The sequence below is a fragment of the Ranitomeya variabilis genome, chromosome 6 (genome assembly GCF_051348905.1).
Source record: "Ranitomeya variabilis isolate aRanVar5 chromosome 6, aRanVar5.hap1, whole genome shotgun sequence".
NCBI classification, from domain to species: Eukaryota; Metazoa; Chordata; class Amphibia; order Anura; family Dendrobatidae; genus Ranitomeya; species Ranitomeya variabilis.
The window spans coordinates 415,546,037-415,565,946 of record NC_135237.1 but is presented as its reverse complement, the minus strand read 5'-3'; the positions used below and the strand labels follow the sequence as shown (position 1 = coordinate 415,565,946).

At 42.2% G+C, this 19,910-nt stretch overlaps 1 protein-coding gene across 2 annotated transcripts in view; it reads right to left on the bottom strand.

Moving 5' to 3' along the window:
* MYOM1 (myomesin 1) overlaps window positions 1-19,910 on the bottom strand; it is a 181,635-nt gene that overhangs the window by 40,036 nt on the left and 121,689 nt on the right. For both annotated transcript variants that reach the window (XM_077270304.1, XM_077270305.1), the window contains exons 27-33: window positions 13,031-13,090; window positions 9,583-9,650; window positions 9,380-9,493; window positions 8,613-8,700; window positions 8,226-8,264; window positions 5,341-5,446; window positions 2,296-2,459 (exon numbers count right to left, since the gene is read on the bottom strand). In XM_077270304.1, coding sequence (XP_077126419.1) covers window positions 2,296-2,459; window positions 5,341-5,446; window positions 8,226-8,264; window positions 8,613-8,700; window positions 9,380-9,493; window positions 9,583-9,650; window positions 13,031-13,090 — 639 coding nt within the window. The remainder of the gene's footprint in view (window positions 1-2,295; window positions 2,460-5,340; window positions 5,447-8,225; window positions 8,265-8,612; window positions 8,701-9,379; window positions 9,494-9,582; window positions 9,651-13,030; window positions 13,091-19,910) is intronic.

Sequence of the window (19,910 nt, the reverse complement as noted above, 5' to 3'; positions counted from 1 at the left end):
TCCTGTAGTTGTCTTGTTCCACGCAAAGAGTCTCCTGAGTTATCCCCTATAATTATTACAGCCAGCTGTGTTTAATTAAACTGATAGGACTTGATTTGGAAAGGCACACACCTGTCTATATAAGACCTCACAGCTCACAGTGCATGTCAAACCAAATGAGATTCATGAGGTCAAAGGAACTGTCCAAGGAGCTCAGAGACAGAATTGTGGCAAGGCACAGGTCTGGCCAAGGTTACAACAGAGTTTCTACAGTACTCAAGGTTCCTAAGAGCACAATGGCCTCCATAATCTTTAAATGGAATAAGTTTGGGACCACCAGAAGTCTTCTTAGACCTGGCCATCCAGCCAAACTGAACAATGGTGGGAGAAGAGCCTTGGTGAGAGAGGTAAAGAAGAACCCCAAGATCACTGTGGCTGAGCTCCAGAGATGTAGTAGGGAGATGGGAGAAAGTCCCACAAAGTCAACTATCACTGCAGCCCTCCACAAGTCGGGCCTTAATGGCAGAGTGGCCCGATGGAAGCCTTTCCTCTAATGCAAGACAAGTAAATTAAGAAGATAAAAAAGCGCAAATAGGGTCTTATCCTTCAGATTAATTGAAGTTTTTAACAAGGAGCTGCTCACCTGATGGCATAAAGCAAAAGCATGTTTGTATCAGCTGCTGCAGATCCACGGGCCGCCAACGCGACCTTCTCAGAGACGTTTGTAAAGGATAAATTGTGTATTAAATCCGCACTGCCACAATGATACAAATTCAGATATAATGAATTTATACCTATGTCATTGTGGTAATTTTCCTGATGAAGGGGTCAGATAGACCTTGAAACGCGTTGAATAAACCACCAGAGTAATTAATTATATCTGAATTTGTATCATTGTGGCGGAGCGGATTTAATCCACAAATTATTCTTTACAAATGTCTCTAATGCAAGACAAGACATATGAAAGCCTGCATAGAATTTGCTAAAAAAACACATTAAGGACTCCCAGACTATGAGAAATAAGATTCTCTGGTCTGATGAGACGAAGATAGACCTTTTTGGTGATAATTCTAAGCTGCATGTGTGGAGAAAACCAGGCACTGCTCATCACCAGTTCAATACAATCCCAACAGTGAAACATGGTGGTGGCAGCATCATGCTATGGGGGTGTATTTCAGCTGCAGGCACAGGACGACTTGTTGTCATAGAAGGAAACATGAATACGGCCAAGTACAGAAATATCCTGGATGAAAACCTCTTCCAGAGTGCTCTGGACCTCAGACTTGGCCGAAAGTTCACCTTCCAACAAGACAATGACCCCAAGTACACAGCTAAAATAACAAAGGAGTTCAGAACAACTCTGTGACCATTCTTGACTGGCCTAGCCAAAGCCCTGACCTAAACCCAATTGAGCGTCTCTGGAGAGACCTGAAAATGGCTGTCCACCAACGTTCACCATCCAACCTGAACTGGAGAGGATCTGCAAGGAAGAATTGCAGAGGATCCCCAAATCCAGGTGTGAAAAACTTGTTGCAACATTGCCAAGAAGACTCATGGCTGTACTAGCTCAAAAGGGTGCTTCTACTCAATACTGAGCAAAGGGTCTGAATACTTATGATGACCTTGTGATATTTCCGGTTTTCTTTAATAAATTTTCCAAAATTACTGCATTTCTGTTTTTTTCAGTCAAGATGGGGTGCAGAGTGTATATTAATGAGAAAAAATTAACTTTTTTTGAATTTACCAAATGGCTGCAATGAAACAAAGAGTGAAACATTTAAAGGGGTCTGAATACTTTCCGTACCCACTGTATCTATCTATCTATCTATCTATCTATCTATCTATCTATCTATCTATCTATCTATCTATCTAAAGAAAAATGAAGCAGTACAACATGCAAAAAAAATCAAATAAACTCATGGTGCAAACCCCCTGGACCAATAATCTGTCAGATATATAAAGATGAGACGAGGCAGCACTCCATTAAAAAGCAGAACGTGTTGACCTTATTAGCCCATGTAGCGACGTTTCGGTGCTATCACAGAACCTCTCAAGGCTTTGGAAAGGTTTTAAGATAGGACCGAAACATCTCCACATGGGCTAATAAGGTCCACACTTTCTGTGCTGCCTCTTATTATCTTTATCCACCCATCTATTTAGGGTCCTTAGTTTGCAGAAAATCTTGGATGAAAATCACACTCTCTCTAAATATCTGATAAGAATTATTGCAATAAATGAAACCATAAATATTTGTTTATTGTAGTAGCAGTAAACTACAATTATTTATGGCTACATAAAACGCATATTAATCTTTACCTTGTCCGGAGAGATCTAAGTTCTTTGTGTGAGTATTTTTTCCATCAAACATTTCCAGCACATATTTGCCCTTGTCGCTTGGCGTGGGCTCATTAATCTGTAGCCATATCATCTCTCCAGTGACCCCGCTCTTCACTCGCTCTGAGTACTTTATCTTATTTTCACTGTAATGAAACAAGAAATAAATTGAAGATAAATTTAGATCATTTTACATGAGGGCGATTCTAGGCTTTCATCTGTCAGATCTAGAATGTAAAATGACACCCTTCCCTCTGAAATATGGAGATTAGAGATGTTTTGTACAAAACCTGCCATAATAACTATTTTTTAGATGCAGACCTCACCCTTGGCTACTTGAGTCACAAGTACTAAACCGCTACTAGTAAACGCATAAAACAATATCAACTGCCATAGTGCCACCTCCATAATGATGCCCGGAAGACCTATGTGCATGATGTCCTCCTGAATACAGTGCTAATACAAGGCCCACTAAAGAGTTATTCCTATCCGGACATTAGTGGCATATCCACTGGACATGGACCTGCTCCGTGATCTGCACCTATTTTCAGAACAGGAGTTGTAACCACGCGACATTCAGGGGGAGAATAAAGGGTCCGCAGATTTATCTCTATAAATCAGGAGTTACAAAAGCATCTAGGTAAGTAAATGTTCTGCCATCCGTTCCTTTTGAACTGTGGCTCCATTCAATTGACCTAGAACCTACCGTACATATTAACTTGGTGACAAGTAAGTCTCTAAGTACACATAAACTGACATATAATGGACATAAAATGTACTTATAATGTCATATTAGACTCCAACATATAAAATAAATCTTTCTGGATTAAAGGGTAACTATTCAATAAGCTATAATGTGCGTACCTGAAGAATAACACTATTTCAGGCCATGATATGTCTTGCCTGTATTTTTAGCAGTTTTTCAACTTCAGCATCTATCTCTAAATTTGCAATTGAATGTGATCTGATGAGACTAACTTTTTAATGGCTCTTATACACAGCACATAACATAGAGTGACATTCCTGAGCTTCATTCCTTTGTTAGCAGACAAAAACAGCAGCATGTAGGGCAATATACAGAGGCTCTGAGCAATGTAGATGTGAATCCAGCTCTGTTGCGAGCTTAAAGAATTTTAGAAAGCTTAGCGTCATCTCTCTGTGTCTCCCTCTGCTTGTTTCCACACTCAGCTTCTCACTACTCTTTCACCTTCACATCTCCATTGAGCCTAATAGGAAGTGTAACCAGATATCTCATTGAGCTGGCAGTCCATCTAGTTGAACCGTTATTTTTTCCAGAGAGAATGAAGAGTTCAGGAGATATGGCTTGGGAAAAAAGTGTCTCAAAAGAGAAAGACGTGGAATTCTCTAGTAAGATATATTACAATGCTTTTTTTTATATACACTGCTCAAAAAAATAAAGAGAACACTTAAACAACAGAGTATAACTCCAAGTAAATCAAACTTCTTTGAAATCAAACTGTCCACTTAGGAAACAACACTGTTTGACAATCAATTTCACATGCTGTTGTGCAAATGGAATAGACAACAGATGGAAATTATTGGCAATTATCAAGACACACTCAATAAAGGAGTGGTTCTGCAGGTGGGGACCACAGACCACATCTCAGTACCAATGCTTTCTGGCTGATGTGTTGGTCACTTTTGAATGTTGGTTGTGCTTTCACACTCATGGTAGCATGAGACGGGCTTTACAACCCACACAAGTGGCTCAGGTAGTGCAGCTCATCCAGGATGGCACATCAATACGAGCTGTGGCAAGAAGGTTTGCTGTGTCTGTCAGCGTAGTGTCCAGAGGCTGGAGGCACTACCAGGAGACAGGCCAGTGCCAGGAGACATGGAGGGGGCCATACGAAAGCAACAACCCAGCAGCAGGACCGCTACCTCAGCCTTTGTGCAAGGAGGAAGAGGAGGAGCACTGCCAGAGCCCTGCAAAATGACCTCCAGCAGGCCACAAATGTTCATGTGTCTGCACAAACGGTTAGAAACCAAATCCATAAGGATGGTCTGAGTGCCCAAAGTCCACAGATGGGGATTGTGCTCACAGCCCAACACCGTGCAGGACGCTTAGCATTTGCCACAGAACACCAGGATTGGCAAATTCGCAGCTGGCACCCTGTGCTCTTCACAGATGAAAGCAGGTTCACACTGAGCACATGTGACAGACGTGACAGAGTGTGGAGATGCAGTGGAGAGCGATCTGCTGCCTGCAACATCCTTCAGCATGACCGGTTTGGCAGAGGGTCAGTAATGGTGTGGGGTGGCATTTCTTTGGAGGGCCGCGCAGCCCTCCATGTGCTCGCCAGAGGTAGCCTGACTGCCATTAGGTACCGAGATCCTCAGACCCCTTGTGAGACCATATGCTGGTGCGGTTGGCCCTGGGTTCCTCCTAATGCAGGACAATGCCAGACCTCATGTGGCTGGAGTGTGTCAGCAGTTCCTGGAAGATGAAGGCATTGAAGCTATGGACTGGCCCGCCCGTTCCCCAGACCTGAATCTGATTGAACACATCTGGGACATCATGTCTCGCACCATCCACCAATGTCATGTTGCACCACAGACTGTCCAGGAGTTGGCGGATGCTTTAGTCCAGGTCTGGGAGGAGATCCCTCAGGAGACCATCCGCCTCATCAGGAGCATGCCCAGGTGTTGTAGGGAGGTCATACAGGCACATGGAGGCTACACACACACAACTGAACATAATTTCCTTGTCTTGAGGCACTTCCACTGAAGTTGGATCAGCCTATAATTTGATTTTCCACTTTGATTTTGAGTATCATTCCAAATCCAGACCTCCATGGGATATTCATTTTGATTTACATTAATTATTTTTATGTTTTATTGTTCTCAACACATTCCACTATGTAATGAATAAAGATTTGCAACTGAAATATTTCATTCAGTGATATCTAGGACATGGCATTTTAGTATTCCCTTTATTTTTTTGAGCAGTGTGTATATATTTGCTTGGACTATTGATTTATGCAGTTTCCTAAGTCACTGACTTACTTGTGTACCCAGCTCACTTTGAGATCTTCCACATAATAGTTTACAAATGAGTACAATCTTATGCCTTCCTCATTGCTCTGAATCTTCAGTTGTGTAGCTGACCCAGCTAAAAAAAAAGTAAATGGAATATTATCAGAATTATTTTTTACCAAATATATTTGTAATAGTGGATTGAATCTTTGAATTTGCTTAGCACTCACATGAAATGTTTAACTTGAGGTCCATTTACTTTGACTTTTGCTTAGAAATTGCCACATTTTCTGACCTGACCCACAGTAACTAGCTGCATCACTCAGAATCTTTTATGTGGACCGGAACTTACTCTTTTAATGCCTCATAGTGCGTCTCATAGGAATAAAGGAGGTAGTCCAGCTGCACCGAAAAGCAAATCTTCTTTTATTAGTTGCCCATATGATCTGGAGACAGGTTAAGATACGAGCATCTGCGCGTATCTAGTGCTAGGAGCACCATTAGTCATAACATCACGACTAAGGGTGCTCCTAGCACCAGACATTAATAGATGTTCATATTTAACCTGTCTCCGGATCATAAGGGCAACTAATAAAAGAAGATTTGCTTTTCGGTGCAGCTGGACTACCTCCTTTATTCCTCACTATGTGACTTACATGTGGATACGCTCTCCGTGCTCCAGATCACAGAACTTACATGCAACAGTGACCTGTATCCATCATTAACATGTGGAGGTAATTGCTAACATAAAGGGGCAGATGGGACAGCCATAGGTGGATTATAATGAGGGCAATATGGGCTACTACCTGGAGCCCGTGTCTCAGGGGGCCCATGGCCAGATTGCTCTCATTACAATGTTTTGTGCACTGCACATATCCCGGAAGGGTAGACTCTAGAATGTATGGGCTCTTTTTAGGTATGACGTCATTTCTGTCACGTGTTATGGGCGTGTTTTAATTCAGCAAGGTGCGAAGCGACCTGTGGATACCATTGTCTCCTGCACCTCTATCCATCTGCGCCCTGCATTGGTGAGATGCTGAAGCTGCGGCGAGTGAGGTAGGGTGTCCTTACAGTGAAAAACTGGAGTTTTTTTTTTAATTCCTGGTTTGCTGCTTTTTGGGGGTTGAGGGGACTTGATACTGGAGGGCTGTCTGGTGAAATTTGGGGGGCTAATGCTGGGGGCCATTTGGGGTGGGGTTTATGCTTGGGGGCTGTCTGGTGGGCGGTTTATGCTTGGTGGGACTGCCAGGTGGGTGTTTATGCTTCGGGGGCTGTCTGGTGGGTGTTTGTGCTTGGAGGGGCTGTCTTGTGGGGGTTTATGCTTGGGGGCTGTCTGGTGGGATTTAAGCTTGGGGGGACTGCCAGGTGGGTATTTATGCTTAGGGGGGCTGTCTGGTGGGTGTTTATGCTTGGAGTGGCTGTCTAGTGGGGGTTTATGCTTGGCGGCTGTCTAGTGGGGATTTATGCTTGGGGGTCTGTCTGGCGGGGTTTATGCTTGGGGTAGCTGTCTGGTAGGAGTTTATGCTTGGGAGCTGTCTGGTGGGGGTTATGCTTGGAGGATTATCTGATTAATTGCAGTGCAACTCCAGGGGAGCTCCTGTCACCTCTGCTGGTTTTAGTGGGTAAAGTGGGTGGTAAGGTGTTCAACCTATCTCAACCTGCAGAGTCTGCACAACCGTGTGCAAACAGGACTTGTGTGTCATCACAGTCATGTGATCAGTCACATGATCTGGGTTTAAATGGCTGGCCTTGAGAGCCAGTCTGTGTGTTGTTTTTGAAGAGGAAAGACTCCAAAGCGGTGGCTCCAAGTGGAGCTGAAGACACATGGGGGTCAGAGAGGGCGAATCCCTCAGACAACTGGACTTTGGTATACTTTATTTTTTTGTTTTCCCAGTATGCCGGAAAGGCAATGTTTACTTTGCTAAACCTTGCGGTGGTTTATGCTGTTCCATAATAAATCAGTAAGTGTTCTACCACGAGAAGCGTTCCTGTGTCTACCTTGGAAAGCAGCTGAGTGAGTCAACCCCATATATATATATATATATATATATATATATATATATATATATATATATATATATATATATATATATATATATATATATATACACACACACACACACACACACACATTTGTGCTTAAAAGTTTACATACCCCAACAGTATTTTTGCTTTCTTGGCCTTTTTTCAGAGAATATGAATGATAACACCAAAACTTTTTCTCCACTCATGGTTAGTGATTGGGTGAAGCCATTTATTGTCAAACTACTGTGTCTTCTCTTTTTAAATCTTTTTAAATCATAATGCAACCCAAAACATCCAAATGACCCTGATCAAACATCATATGTATCCCAAGATGGTATAAATAAAAACATCAGCTCAGTGTGCAGACAAATAAGCCTTCAACCAGCCTCAGATCCCGAAAAATGGAGGGTCTTGGAAACAAACTTTAGATTTTTTTTCACCACTTACATAAAAATAACCTATACATGTTTGGTATCTGCAAACTTGTAATGACCTGGAGAATCATAGTGGCAGGTCAGTTTTAGCATTTAGTGAACATGGTAAGAAAAAAAACAAAACAATTGTGGAACTGCACTTTTTTGCAATTTCACGGCACTTCCCCATTTTCCAGTACACTATATGGCAAAACCAATGGTATCATTCTAAAGTACAACTCATCCCACAAAAAAACAATCCCTCACATGGCCATATTTACAGAAAAATAAAAAAGTTATGGCTCTGGGAAGAAGGGGAGCAAAAAACAAAAAAAGTGAAAACTAAAAATCCCAAGGTCGTGTAGGGGTAATAGATTTAGTGGTGAATCCTTTGTGTTCTGGAGTACAATTGTACAGGTGTGACTTGTAGTGAGTTAAGCCGTATTCAAGCCATCAACTTAGTTATGACATACTTACCAATCATTTTGCAAACTGCGGTCATGAGGTCATCAAATGCTATGAAAATTGGAAAATATACAGTTAAAAGTGTGTTAATATTTGTAACTGTGCAGAATGTATCACAGGTAAAAACACATGCAAAGGAATGAGTGTTGGAATGTAGCGACACAGAAAAAGGGGACACATTTACTATAGAATAACCCACTTATAAAGTCATCTTTAATCTAAACAGTAAGACAGGTACAATAATGGATAGAAGGATTTGGTATCCCAAAAAATCTATATACCCACAGGCATTTTATGCAGTAAGTGGAGAAGTGCAGAATAACAAACTTCCAGCTACAGACACGTAAGTATTTGAGGCAGACAGGCAAGCGTTGAAAAACCAACTTAATCTGGTTTTACCTGAATCCTTGAGCTTAAGTACACTCTTGTCTTTCCCTCTGTCATCTTTCAAGATTAACTCATATGTGCCAGCATCCTTCCTAGATACCTATGAGTAAATATTGGAAGACAACATTCAAAGCAGACGTGATGAAACACTGTAACTTATACAGACTATTGCTGAAATTTGACAGGATAGGATAGAATGAGCAGCCCTAAAGCACCACGCCAGCATTTTTTAATGTACTGTAGAGCTGGAGTGGTGCCACTAATCTAAGTTTCCTGCCTCTAGTCTTATACTTTCCAGCTGCTGTCTTTTTTTGGTGATGCACCGATCGGTCTCCAGGAGCTTGTGACCTGCTGAATAGCTTAAGTGTTTGCTGAGTGATCTCCAAGTTACAACTTAATGTAAGTCTATGAGAGCCCAAAATGAGGACAGAATGAGGCTCCCATAGACTTACAGTTAGAGCTTGACCCCCGGTCAGTTAGAAGCTGCACACAAGATGGTGGGGTGGAATCGGAGTGTCACTAGGGACAGATGAAGACTAGGCAGTCAGGTCAGGGACCCATCCGATCCATGAGATTACCTTGACGTTGGTGGATGGGCTCACATTTTTTGGCCAAATTTTGTGCTAAGCATCTTGTGTTTTTTCATAGATTTCACAAGCCATTATGCTATTCACATTTCATGTATCACACATTCCCTTGCTTTAGTACAGTGCAACCATTGATCTATTTGCTATGGAAAGGATTTATGTTACTAATTAACATAAAACTCAGTAACTTACCTCAGTAATGAGTAATGTACATACACCATCCTTAAAGTCATGTTTCTCATCAATCATTATCTCCATCTCATCCTTATACCAGGTAATACTTGTGTCATTCTTCATATTAGCAACCTAGAGGGACAAGCCATAAGAAATGGACAGTAAGACACCGGTCTGCCTTCATATAACAGAATATTCTTACTATTAGATTATCTTCCTACCTTACTCTTCAACAGTACATTGCATTCAGGAGTAACTTCCCATCCAAGATACTCCACAAAATGAGGACCTTTAAATAAATAAAAGTATGTTTGTATGGTAGTGATATAGCCAGGAATACCAATGGCAACAAGCTCGCACCTAAAGATCTGTTCCCTGTGACCTGTCATTGTCATTTATTGTTCAGCATATTATGTCGCCTCGACATTTTACGTTACATGCTGTTTTCAGATTCATAGCATAGCATGCAGCACTAATCTTCCCAGTAAAACAATAGACACCACAAAAGAACCACAACGAACCCCAGTATAAGCCAGTGGGCAGGGACGGACAGAGACAGAAGAGGGCCCTGTACAAGAGCAGTCCAATAATGTGACTATGGCAGAAGCTGCTTGCCGCTTTAGAGGTAGAAATGGACCTTCTCACCTTTGTGTGGTGGATGGGTTGAACCAACAGTATAACCACCTCTGCCACTGGGGTCCATTGCACGAGATTTCTATTGTGATCCTAGTGTAAGCACAGGCTAAGACACGTTCTGATTCTATGATGAATCTGAGAGATTGACGTTCTGTTCTAGACCAGTAGTTGTTAAAAACAGGAGCTGAGCGCAACGTGTCTGGTGGTACATGACACTGGAGAGAGGGGAACCAAGACTTGTAAAGGAAACAATATGATGAGGTTTTGCTTCCTTCACTCTAAGAGAACCTGACAGCTCACACATACTGCTTGCCCGATCCACCAGATCCTGCCCGATCCACCGATCAGGCAACATGTATCAGCTGTCAAGGTTCCCTTTAAATAAGTAATCTGCATATCAGAGAGGAAGAAAGAATGATCACATAGCAAACAATGCAGAAATGACAAATCAGCTAAAACAGGAGTAAACAAGGCATGAATCTCCGCAGAGTGTTTAGTAATAGCATATGCAGCAATATGTAGTCCCATAAAATGCTGGAGAGGAGCTTAAATAATCATTGCTGTGAATTTCATTTAGCATGTATGTCTGCCCTCTACTGGCTGTTGTCTGCAGGAGAAACAGTCCTCCAGCAGAACAAATAGGCAGTATGAAAGTAGGACTCCCTCTCCCTCCCGCACGTTGTGTTCTTCTGTTGATTTTATAAAGCACCACTTTTAAAGACAATATGCAGGCTTGGGGTTTAAGTCTGCAGTAATTCTATGTGACTACAGACTTGTGAATCCTCACATCTCGCACACTGCAAGACTTCAGGATTTTGTGGTGTCGGCGTCTGGAACAGGCAGGCGCGTAACTGCAAGTATGTGATTTGCACATAAACAGTCATATACTGACAAGAAGTGTGCTGTCTAACGCAATACAAGTGAATAGTGCATTGCCGGACATGTCTAGTTGGAATGTGACTGGCACTATGCAAATTGTTTACTTGCTGTCACATGACCGCATGCTGCCAGCGCCAGATAATGCTGACAGCCCGCACTGTGAGGATTCACAAGTCTGTAGTCACAAAGAGCAACTGCAGACTTGAATCCCATGCCTGGACAATCCCAGTTTAAGTGACTGTGAGCAGCACTCTAGCTCATAAGAGCCCTAAGAGCCCTGTTCCCCTGAATATCTAAGAAAATACCTTAATAATCCTACCGTGCCATAAACTAATGAGTGTTTTCCGTTCACATGAATGTTGCCGTCTGTGCTTGACGTCTGCTCTATCCCCGCAATCGCTGGTCCTTCTGCCTTGATTGGCAGTGGCTGGCATCTTCTCTGTCATCTACAACCCCTTCACCTCTCGCTTCTGCACAGTAGAGGACAATAGCTACGCAGCCTCAGCGGACGCTGTTGGTGACGTCGGAGACGTCAAGCCATGTTAATCAAGGAAGGAGGGCCAGCAATTGCGGGGATAGAGGAGGTGGTGAGCACAGACCAGCGGCAGCCATTGGAACAGACCGATTAACATACAGCGCAGGAGGTATATAAAAAGTATTTTCTTAGATATGTGGTGGAGAAGGGCATTATGGACAGGTTGCTGGAGTGCTGTTCAAGAATCAAGATGACATAAGAATTGTGGATTTAGTTTACATACAGTGTTTGTCCATACACACTGCGTACACAATTATTAGGCAAGTGAGTATTTTGACCATATCATTATTTTTTAAGCTGCAAGCTGTATAAACTTGAATACTTATTGGATGGAGCAGATCAGGTGATGTGTATTTATGCAATGAGGGAGGATGTGGCCTAAGGATATCAACGCCCTTTATCAAAGTGTGCAAAATTATTAGGCAGCTTATTGTCCTCAGTCACAATAATAATAATAATTTTATTTATATAGCGCTAACATATTACGCAGCGCTTTACAAACTTTTGTCTTGCCAAAATCTGACCATTCTGTGTCTATTAACTGATCAATATTTCTGCATTGATGCCAATTTATTTTCTTAACCTAAACCACATTTAGGAGGGTTTCAGCTTTCAAAAGAATAATTTATACAACCAATGGACGAATTTGTTTCGAGTTTGCCAATAGACATGTAGGAGACTCCCCAAATGTATGGCCACCAAGGTAATTGGTATGTCTGGTGCCAAACCAACACAGCTCATCACCCCAAGAATACCATCCCCAAGGTGAAACATGGTGGTGGCAGCATCATGCTGTGGGGATGTTTTTTGGCAGCAGGTACAGAGAAAATGGTCCGAGTCAAGGGGAAGATGGATGGTGCGAAATACATAGCTATTCATAAGCAAAACCTGTTTCACTCTGTCAGCCATTTGTGACTGGGACGGAGGTTGTTCCGAAAGACAATCACCCAAAGCATACTGGTAAAGCAACATTCGAGTGGTTTAAGAGGAAATGTGTAAATGTTTTGGAGGCGCCTATTCAAAGCCCAGACCTTAATCCAATTGAGAATCTGTGGTCAGACTTGACTTGAAGATTTCTGTTCACTAGATCAAACCATCTAACTTGAAGAAACTGGAGCAGTTTTGCCTTGAGGAATGGGCAAAAATCCCAGTAGAAAATTGTGGAAAGCTCATAGAGATTTATCCAAAGTGACTTGCAACTGTAATTGCCACAAAAGGAGGCTCTACAAAGTACTTACTTTAGGAGGGTGAAAAGTTATGCAGACTGAAGTTTTAAGTTATTTTGTCTTATTTGTTGTTAGCAATAAAAAGAAAAAAACAAATGTTCACAATTGTAGACAATGTCAAGGAGGTGAATAATTTTGCAAGCCACTGTGCATATACGTGTGTGTGTGTGTGTGTGTGTGTGTGTGTGTGTGTGTGTGTGTGTGTGTGTGTGTGTGTGTGTGTGTGTGTGTGTGTGTGAAATAAAAAAAAGTTAGGCCCCAATACACACACATTAAAGAAGAAACTCATCTAACAGCTAAGTAAAACCCTATTAATCACACTTCTAGCCAGTATGGCCGCATAGCTTGCTAATGTGTCTACATTTCACTCGATGATTTTGGGTGATGCATTACCTTGTTTTCGGATCCATTCTTGTCTCTGGAATCTGGCTTCCTTCTTCAATTTCTCAAACACTGAAAAGGGCAAATAAGGGTAAAGTTAGAACAAAGAACATGGGCTGAGTGAGATGTTATAGATGTGGTAGGAAATGAATGTGGCACTCCATCGAGCAAACACCACATATTTTACATACTGTGAAGTATTGTACTTTGGTTCTATTACTGTGGAATTTAGATTATTGATGTTATTGATGTAGTTGAACAAACTATTCACTAATTCAAAAGCGATGGAGTTTAAAAAAAAGAATCTATTGAGACATTCACCTTAATGGGCTGCACATCTGCTGAACATCTGTCAAAACACAGAGGTACTACCGATATAATGCATATATTACTAAGTTTAAAGTGAAAATTACCTAAAGAACAAATCCAACACAGCCATGGCAGCCATTATATAGGAAGCCCATGACGATAATGTAAATCGAGCATTTGAGATGTGAATGTGCTACAAAAGTTTGTTGTTGTATGTCATCATTGTCATGTGTCATTATTATTGGGGCATATATTAGTTTTGATCACATTACTTTTACACATTAATTTTATGCCAACCTTGCTGAATGTCACTATTACTGACATAATGATGTAAGTAAAAATATGGGTAGTTATTGGGCTGTTGTCACTCTGTTCTTTGCTTTCCAAAGGCTCAGCACTTATAAGAGCTGAAATGTTGTAACTGTGTTGGTATTAGAGGATTACTAACAATAATAGAGGAATAATAATTTTATTTATATAGCGTAAACCTATTCCCCAGGGGTTTGCAATTGAATTGTGTCATAAATGTGTCACAAGCAGCAAAGTAAGGATTGTTGTGCTAAATAACTACCGTATATAGAATGAAGAAACTGAACAAACATCACAAATAATTAGTTTTTTATTTTATGAGATGTCACCTAGAAATCTGTGACATCAAATGCAGAGTATGCATAAAAAGCACTACTCATTAGTTGTTCATGTCAAGGATAACAGCAGCGGGAATCGCGGATCCCACTGATGCCACCAGTTTGTCAGAGGAGGCAACTCCGCAATCTCCAATCATCAGGACAATTATGCAATTGACTGACAAGTGATGAAGGAGGCCGCTGCTCCTTCCACTACTAGGCTGTTTATTCGGGAACTCACAGTGAGCATATTCTATATACACCTCCGATTACAGCGCATGGAATACATATACACTATATATATATATATATATATATATATATATATATATATATATATATATATATATATATATATATACACAGTTATATGAAAAAGTTTGGGCACCCCTATTAATCTTAAGCTTAATGTTTTATAAAAATTGTTTTTTTTGCAACAGCTATTTCAGTTTCATATACAGTATCTAATAACTGTTGGACACAGTAATGTTTCTGCCTTGAAATGAGGTTTATTGTACTAACAGAAAATGTGCAAACTGCATTCAAACAAAATTTGACAGGTGCATAAGTATGGGCACCCTTATCATTTTCTTGTTTTAACCCCTTAGTGACAGAGCCAATTTGGTACTTAATGACCGAGCCAATTTTTACAATTCTGACCAGTGTCACTTTATGAGGTTATAACTCTGGAACGCTTTATCGGATCCCGCTGATTCTGAGATTGTTTTTTCGTGACATGTTGTACTTCAAGTTAGTGGTAACATTTCTTCGATATTACTTGCGATTATTTATGAAAAAAATGGAAATATGGCGAAAATTTTTAAAATTTTGCAATTTTCAAACTTTGTGTTTTTATGCCCTTAAATCAGAGAGATATGTCACAAAAAATAGTTAATAAATAACATTTCTCACATGTCTACTTTACATCAGCACAATTTTGGAAACAATTTTTTTTTTTGTTAGGGAGTTATAAGGGTTAAAAGTTGACCAGCAATTTCTCATTTTTACAACACCATGTTTTTTTTAGGGACCACATCACCTTTGAAGTGATTTTGAGGGGTCTATATGATAGAAAATAACCAAGTGTGACACCATTCTAAAAACTGCACCCCTCAAGCTGCTCAAAACCACATTCAAGAAGTTTATTAACCCTTTACGTACTTCACAGGAACTAAAACAATGTGGAAGAAAAAAATGAACATTTTACTTTTTTTTGCAAACATTTTACTTCAGAACCATTTTTTTTAATTTTCACAAGTGTAAAAACAGAAATTTAACCACAAATTTTGTTGTGCAATTTTTCCTGAGTACACCGATACCCCATATGTGGAGGTAAACCACTGTTTGGGCGCACCGCAGAGCTTGGAAGTGAAGGAGCACCGTTTGACTGTTTCAATGCAGAATTGGCTGGAATTGAGATCGGACGCCATGTCGCGTTTGGAGAGCCCCTAATGTGCCTAAACAGTGGAAACCGCCCACAAGTGACACCATTTTGGAAACTAGACCCCCCAAGGAACTTATCTAGATGTGTGGTGAGCACTTTGAACCCCCAAGTGCTTCACAGAAGTTTATAACGTAGAGCCGTGAAAATAAAAAATCGCATTTGTTTTCACAAAAATGATTTTTTCGCCCACAAATTCTTATTTTCACAAGGGTAACAGGAGAAATTAGACCACAAAAGTTGTTGTGCAATTTCTCCTGAGTACGTCGATACCCCATATGTGGAGGTAAACCACTGTTTGGGCGCACCGCAGAGCTTGGAATTGAAGGAGCACCGTTTGACTTTTTCAATGCAGAATTGGCTGGAATTGAGATCGGATGCCATGTCGCGTTTGGAGAGTCCCTGATGTGCCTAAACAGTGGAAACCCCCCACAAGTGATACCATTTTGGAAACTAGACCCCTTAAGGAACTTATCTAGATGTGTGGTGAGCACTTTGAACCCCCAAGTGCTTCACAGAAGTTTATAACGTAGAGCCGTGAAAATAAAAAATCTCATTTTTTCTACAAAAATGATCTTTTTGCCCCCAAATTTTTATTTTCACAAGGGTAACAGGAGAAATTAGACCACAAAAGTTGTTGTGCAATTTCTCCTGAGTACGTCGATACCCCATATATGGGGGTAAACCACTGTTTGGGCGCACCGCAGAGCTTGGAAGAGAAGGAGTGTCGTTTTACTTTTTCAATGTAGAATTGGCTGGAATTGAGATCGGACGCCATGTCACGTTTGGAGAGCCGCTGATGTGCCTAAACAGTAGAGACCCCCCACATATGACACCATTTTGGAAACTAGACCCCTTAAGGAACTTATCTAGATGTGTGGTGAGCACTTTAAACCCCCAGGTGCTTCACAGAAGTTTATAACGTAGAGCCGTGAAAATAAAAAAAATCGCATTTTTTCTACAAAAATGATCTTTTTGCCTCCAAATTTTTATTTTACCAAGGGTAACAGGAGAAAATGGACCCCAGAAGCTGTTGTACAATTTGTCTTGAGTACGCCGACACCCTATATGTGGGGGTAAACCACTGTTTGGGCGCATGGCTGAGCTCGGAAGCAAAGGAGCGCCATTTGACTTTTCAATGCAAAATTGACTGGAATTGAGATCGGACGCCATGTCGCGTTTGGAGAGCCCCTGATGTGTCTAAACAGCAGAAACCCCCCAAAAGTGACCCCATTTTGGAAACTAGACCCCCCATGGAACTTATATAGATGTGTAGTGAGAACTTTGAATGCCCAAGTGCATCACAGAAGTTTATAATGCAGAGTCGTGAAAATAAAAAATATATATTTTTTAACAATAAAGATTTTTTAGCCCCCAAGTTTTTATTTTCACAAGGGTAACAAGAGAAATTGGACCCCAAAAGTTGTTGTCCAATTTGTCCTGAGTATGCTGGTACCCCATATGTGGGGGTAAACCACTGTTTGGGCGCACGGCAGAGCTCGGAAGGGAAGGAGCGCCATTTTGGAATGCAGACTTTTATAGAATTGTCTGCGGGCGTTATGTTGCGTTTGCAGACCCCTAATGTACCTAAACAGTAGAAACCCCCAACAAGTGACCCCATTTTGGAAAATAGACCCCCCAAGGAACTTATCTAGATATGTGGTGAGAACTTTGAATGCCCAAGTGCTTCACAGAAGTTTATAATGTAGAGTAGTGAAAATAAAAAATATTTTTTTTCCCACAAAAAAGATTTTTTTAGCCCCCAAATTTTTATTTTCACAAGGGTAACAAGAGAAATTGGACCCCAAAAGTTGTTGTCCAATTTGTCCTGAGTATGCTGGTACCCCATATGTGGGGGTAAACCACTGTTTGGGCGCACGGCAGAGCTCGGAAGGGAAGGAGCGCCATTTTGGAATGCAGACTTTGATAGAATTGTCTGCGGGCGTTATGTTGCGTTTGCAGACCCCTAATGTACCTAAACAGTAGAAACCCCCAACAAGTGACCCCATTTTGGAAAATAGACCCCCCAAGGAACTTATCTAGATATGTGGTGAGAACTTTGAATGCCCAAGTGCTTCACAGAAGTTTATAATGCAGAGTAGTGAAAATAAAAAATATTTTTTTTCCCACAAAAAAGATTTTTTTAGCCCCCAAATTTTTATTTTCACAAGGGTAACAAGAGAAATTGGACCCCAAAAGTTGTTGTCCAATTTGTCCTGAGTATGCTGGTACCCCATATGTGGGGGTAAACCACTGTTTGGGCGCACGGCAGAGCTCGGAAGGGAAGGAGCGCCATTTTGGAATGCAGACTTTGATAGAATTGTCTGCGGGCGTTATGTTGCGTTTGCAGACCCCTAATGTACCTAAACAGTAGAAACCCCCACAAGTGACCAAATTTTGGAAACTAGACCCCCTAAGGAACTTATCTAGATATGTGGTGAGAACTTTGAAAGCTCAAGTGCTTCACAGAAATTTATAATGCAGAGTAGTGAAAATAAAAAAATATATTTTTTTCCAACAAAAAAGATTTTTAGCCCCCAAGTTTTTATTTTCACAAGGGTAACAGGAGAAATTGGACCCCAAAAGTTGTTGTCCAATTTATCCCGAGTACGCTGATGCCCCATATGTGGGGGTAAACCACTGTTTGGGCGCACGGCAGAGCTCAGAAGGGAGGGAGTACCATTTGACTTTTTTAGCGCAAAATTGGCTGTCGTGTTTGGAGACCCCCTGATGTACCTAAACAGTGGAAACCCCCCAATTCTAACTCCAACCCTAACCCCAACACAGCCCTAACCCTAATCTCAACCCAATCCATAATCCTAATCACAACCCTAACGATAATCACAACCCTAACCCCAAAACAGCCCTAATCTCAACCCTAACCATAACCCTAATCAAAACCCTAAATCCAACACACCCCTAACCCTAATCCCAACCCTAACCCTAATCCCAACCCTAATCCCAAACGTAACACTAATCCCAACCCTAATCCAAACGCTAACCCTAATCCCAACTCTAACCCTAACTTTAGCCCCAACCCTAACTTTAGCCCCAACCCTAACCATAACTTTAGCCTCCGTCGTCACAAAAAAAGTTCAATGTAACCTTTTTTTTGTACGTCGCGTCCACCATTTCCGCGGATGCGTGGCCGTAACTCTGCCCCCTCCTCCCCAGGACATAGACTGGGCAGCGGATGCGTTGAAAAACTGCATCCGCTGCCCACGTTGTGCACAATTTTCACAACGTGCGTCGGTACATCGGGCCGACGCATTGCGACCGCCCCGTACCGACGCAAGTGTGAAAGAAGCCTAAGGCTACTTTCACACTAGCGTCGTATTCGGCCCATCGCAGTGTGTCGGGCCGACGTACCGACGCTAGCGTTGTAAGCGCCGCACAACGGGTGCAGCGGATGCTGTTTTTTCAACGCATCCGCTGCCCCATTGTGAGGTGCGGGGAGGCGGGGGCGGAGTTCCGGCCACGCATGCGCGGTCGGAAATGGCGGACACGTCGCACAAAAAAGTTACATGTAGTTTTTTTTGTGTCGACGGTCCGCCGAAGCACGACGCATCCGTCGCACGACGGATGCGACATGTGGCAATCCGTCGCAATGCGTCGCTAATGCAAGCCAATGGAGAAAAAACGCATCCTGCAAGCACTTTTGCAGGATGCGTTTTTTCTCCAACGACGCATTGCGACGGAAGCCAAAAAACGCTAGTGTGAAAGTAGCCTAACTCTAACCCTAGCCCTAACCCTAACCCTAAATTTAGCCCCAACCCTAACCCTAACTCTAACCCTAACTCTAACCCTAACCCTAACTCTAACCCTAACCCTAACCCTAACCCTAACCCTAACTCTAACCCTAACTCTAACCCTAACTCTAACCCTAACCCTAACTCTAACCCTAACCCTAACCCTAACTCTAACCCTAACCCTAACTCTAACCCTAACTCTAACCCTAACCCTAACCCTAACCCTAATGTTAGCCCCAACTTGTCTTCTCCTGCCGGCCGGCAGATGGCAGCAGATGGCGGGCGCACTGCGCATGCGCCCGCCATGATGAAAAAGCCGGCTGGCAGGAGAAGACAGAAGAGGACCCAGGGACCCCGGGTGAGTATGATAGGGTCCCCGAATCCCCCTATTTCTCTGTCCTCTGATGTGCGATCACATCAGAGGACAGAGAAATAACTGATCGCTTTTTTTTTTTTTTTGCGGTCGCCGGTAAACTGTTAATTACCGGCGATCGCAAAGCAGGGGTCGGTGCAAACCGACCCCGATCATGTTCTTTGGGGTCTCGGCTACCCCCGGCAGCCGAGACCCCAAAGAACATCCGGGTGCCGGGCGGCGGGCGCACTGCGCGTGCGCCCGCCATTTTTTCCCGGAAAAAAGATGGCGGCGCCCATGGGGAGACACGAGGAGCACCGGGGGAGGTAGGTAAGTATTGGGGGGCTATTGGGGGCCATCGGGGACCACATTTCTCTGTCCTCCGATGTGCGATCACATCAGAGGACAGAGAAAT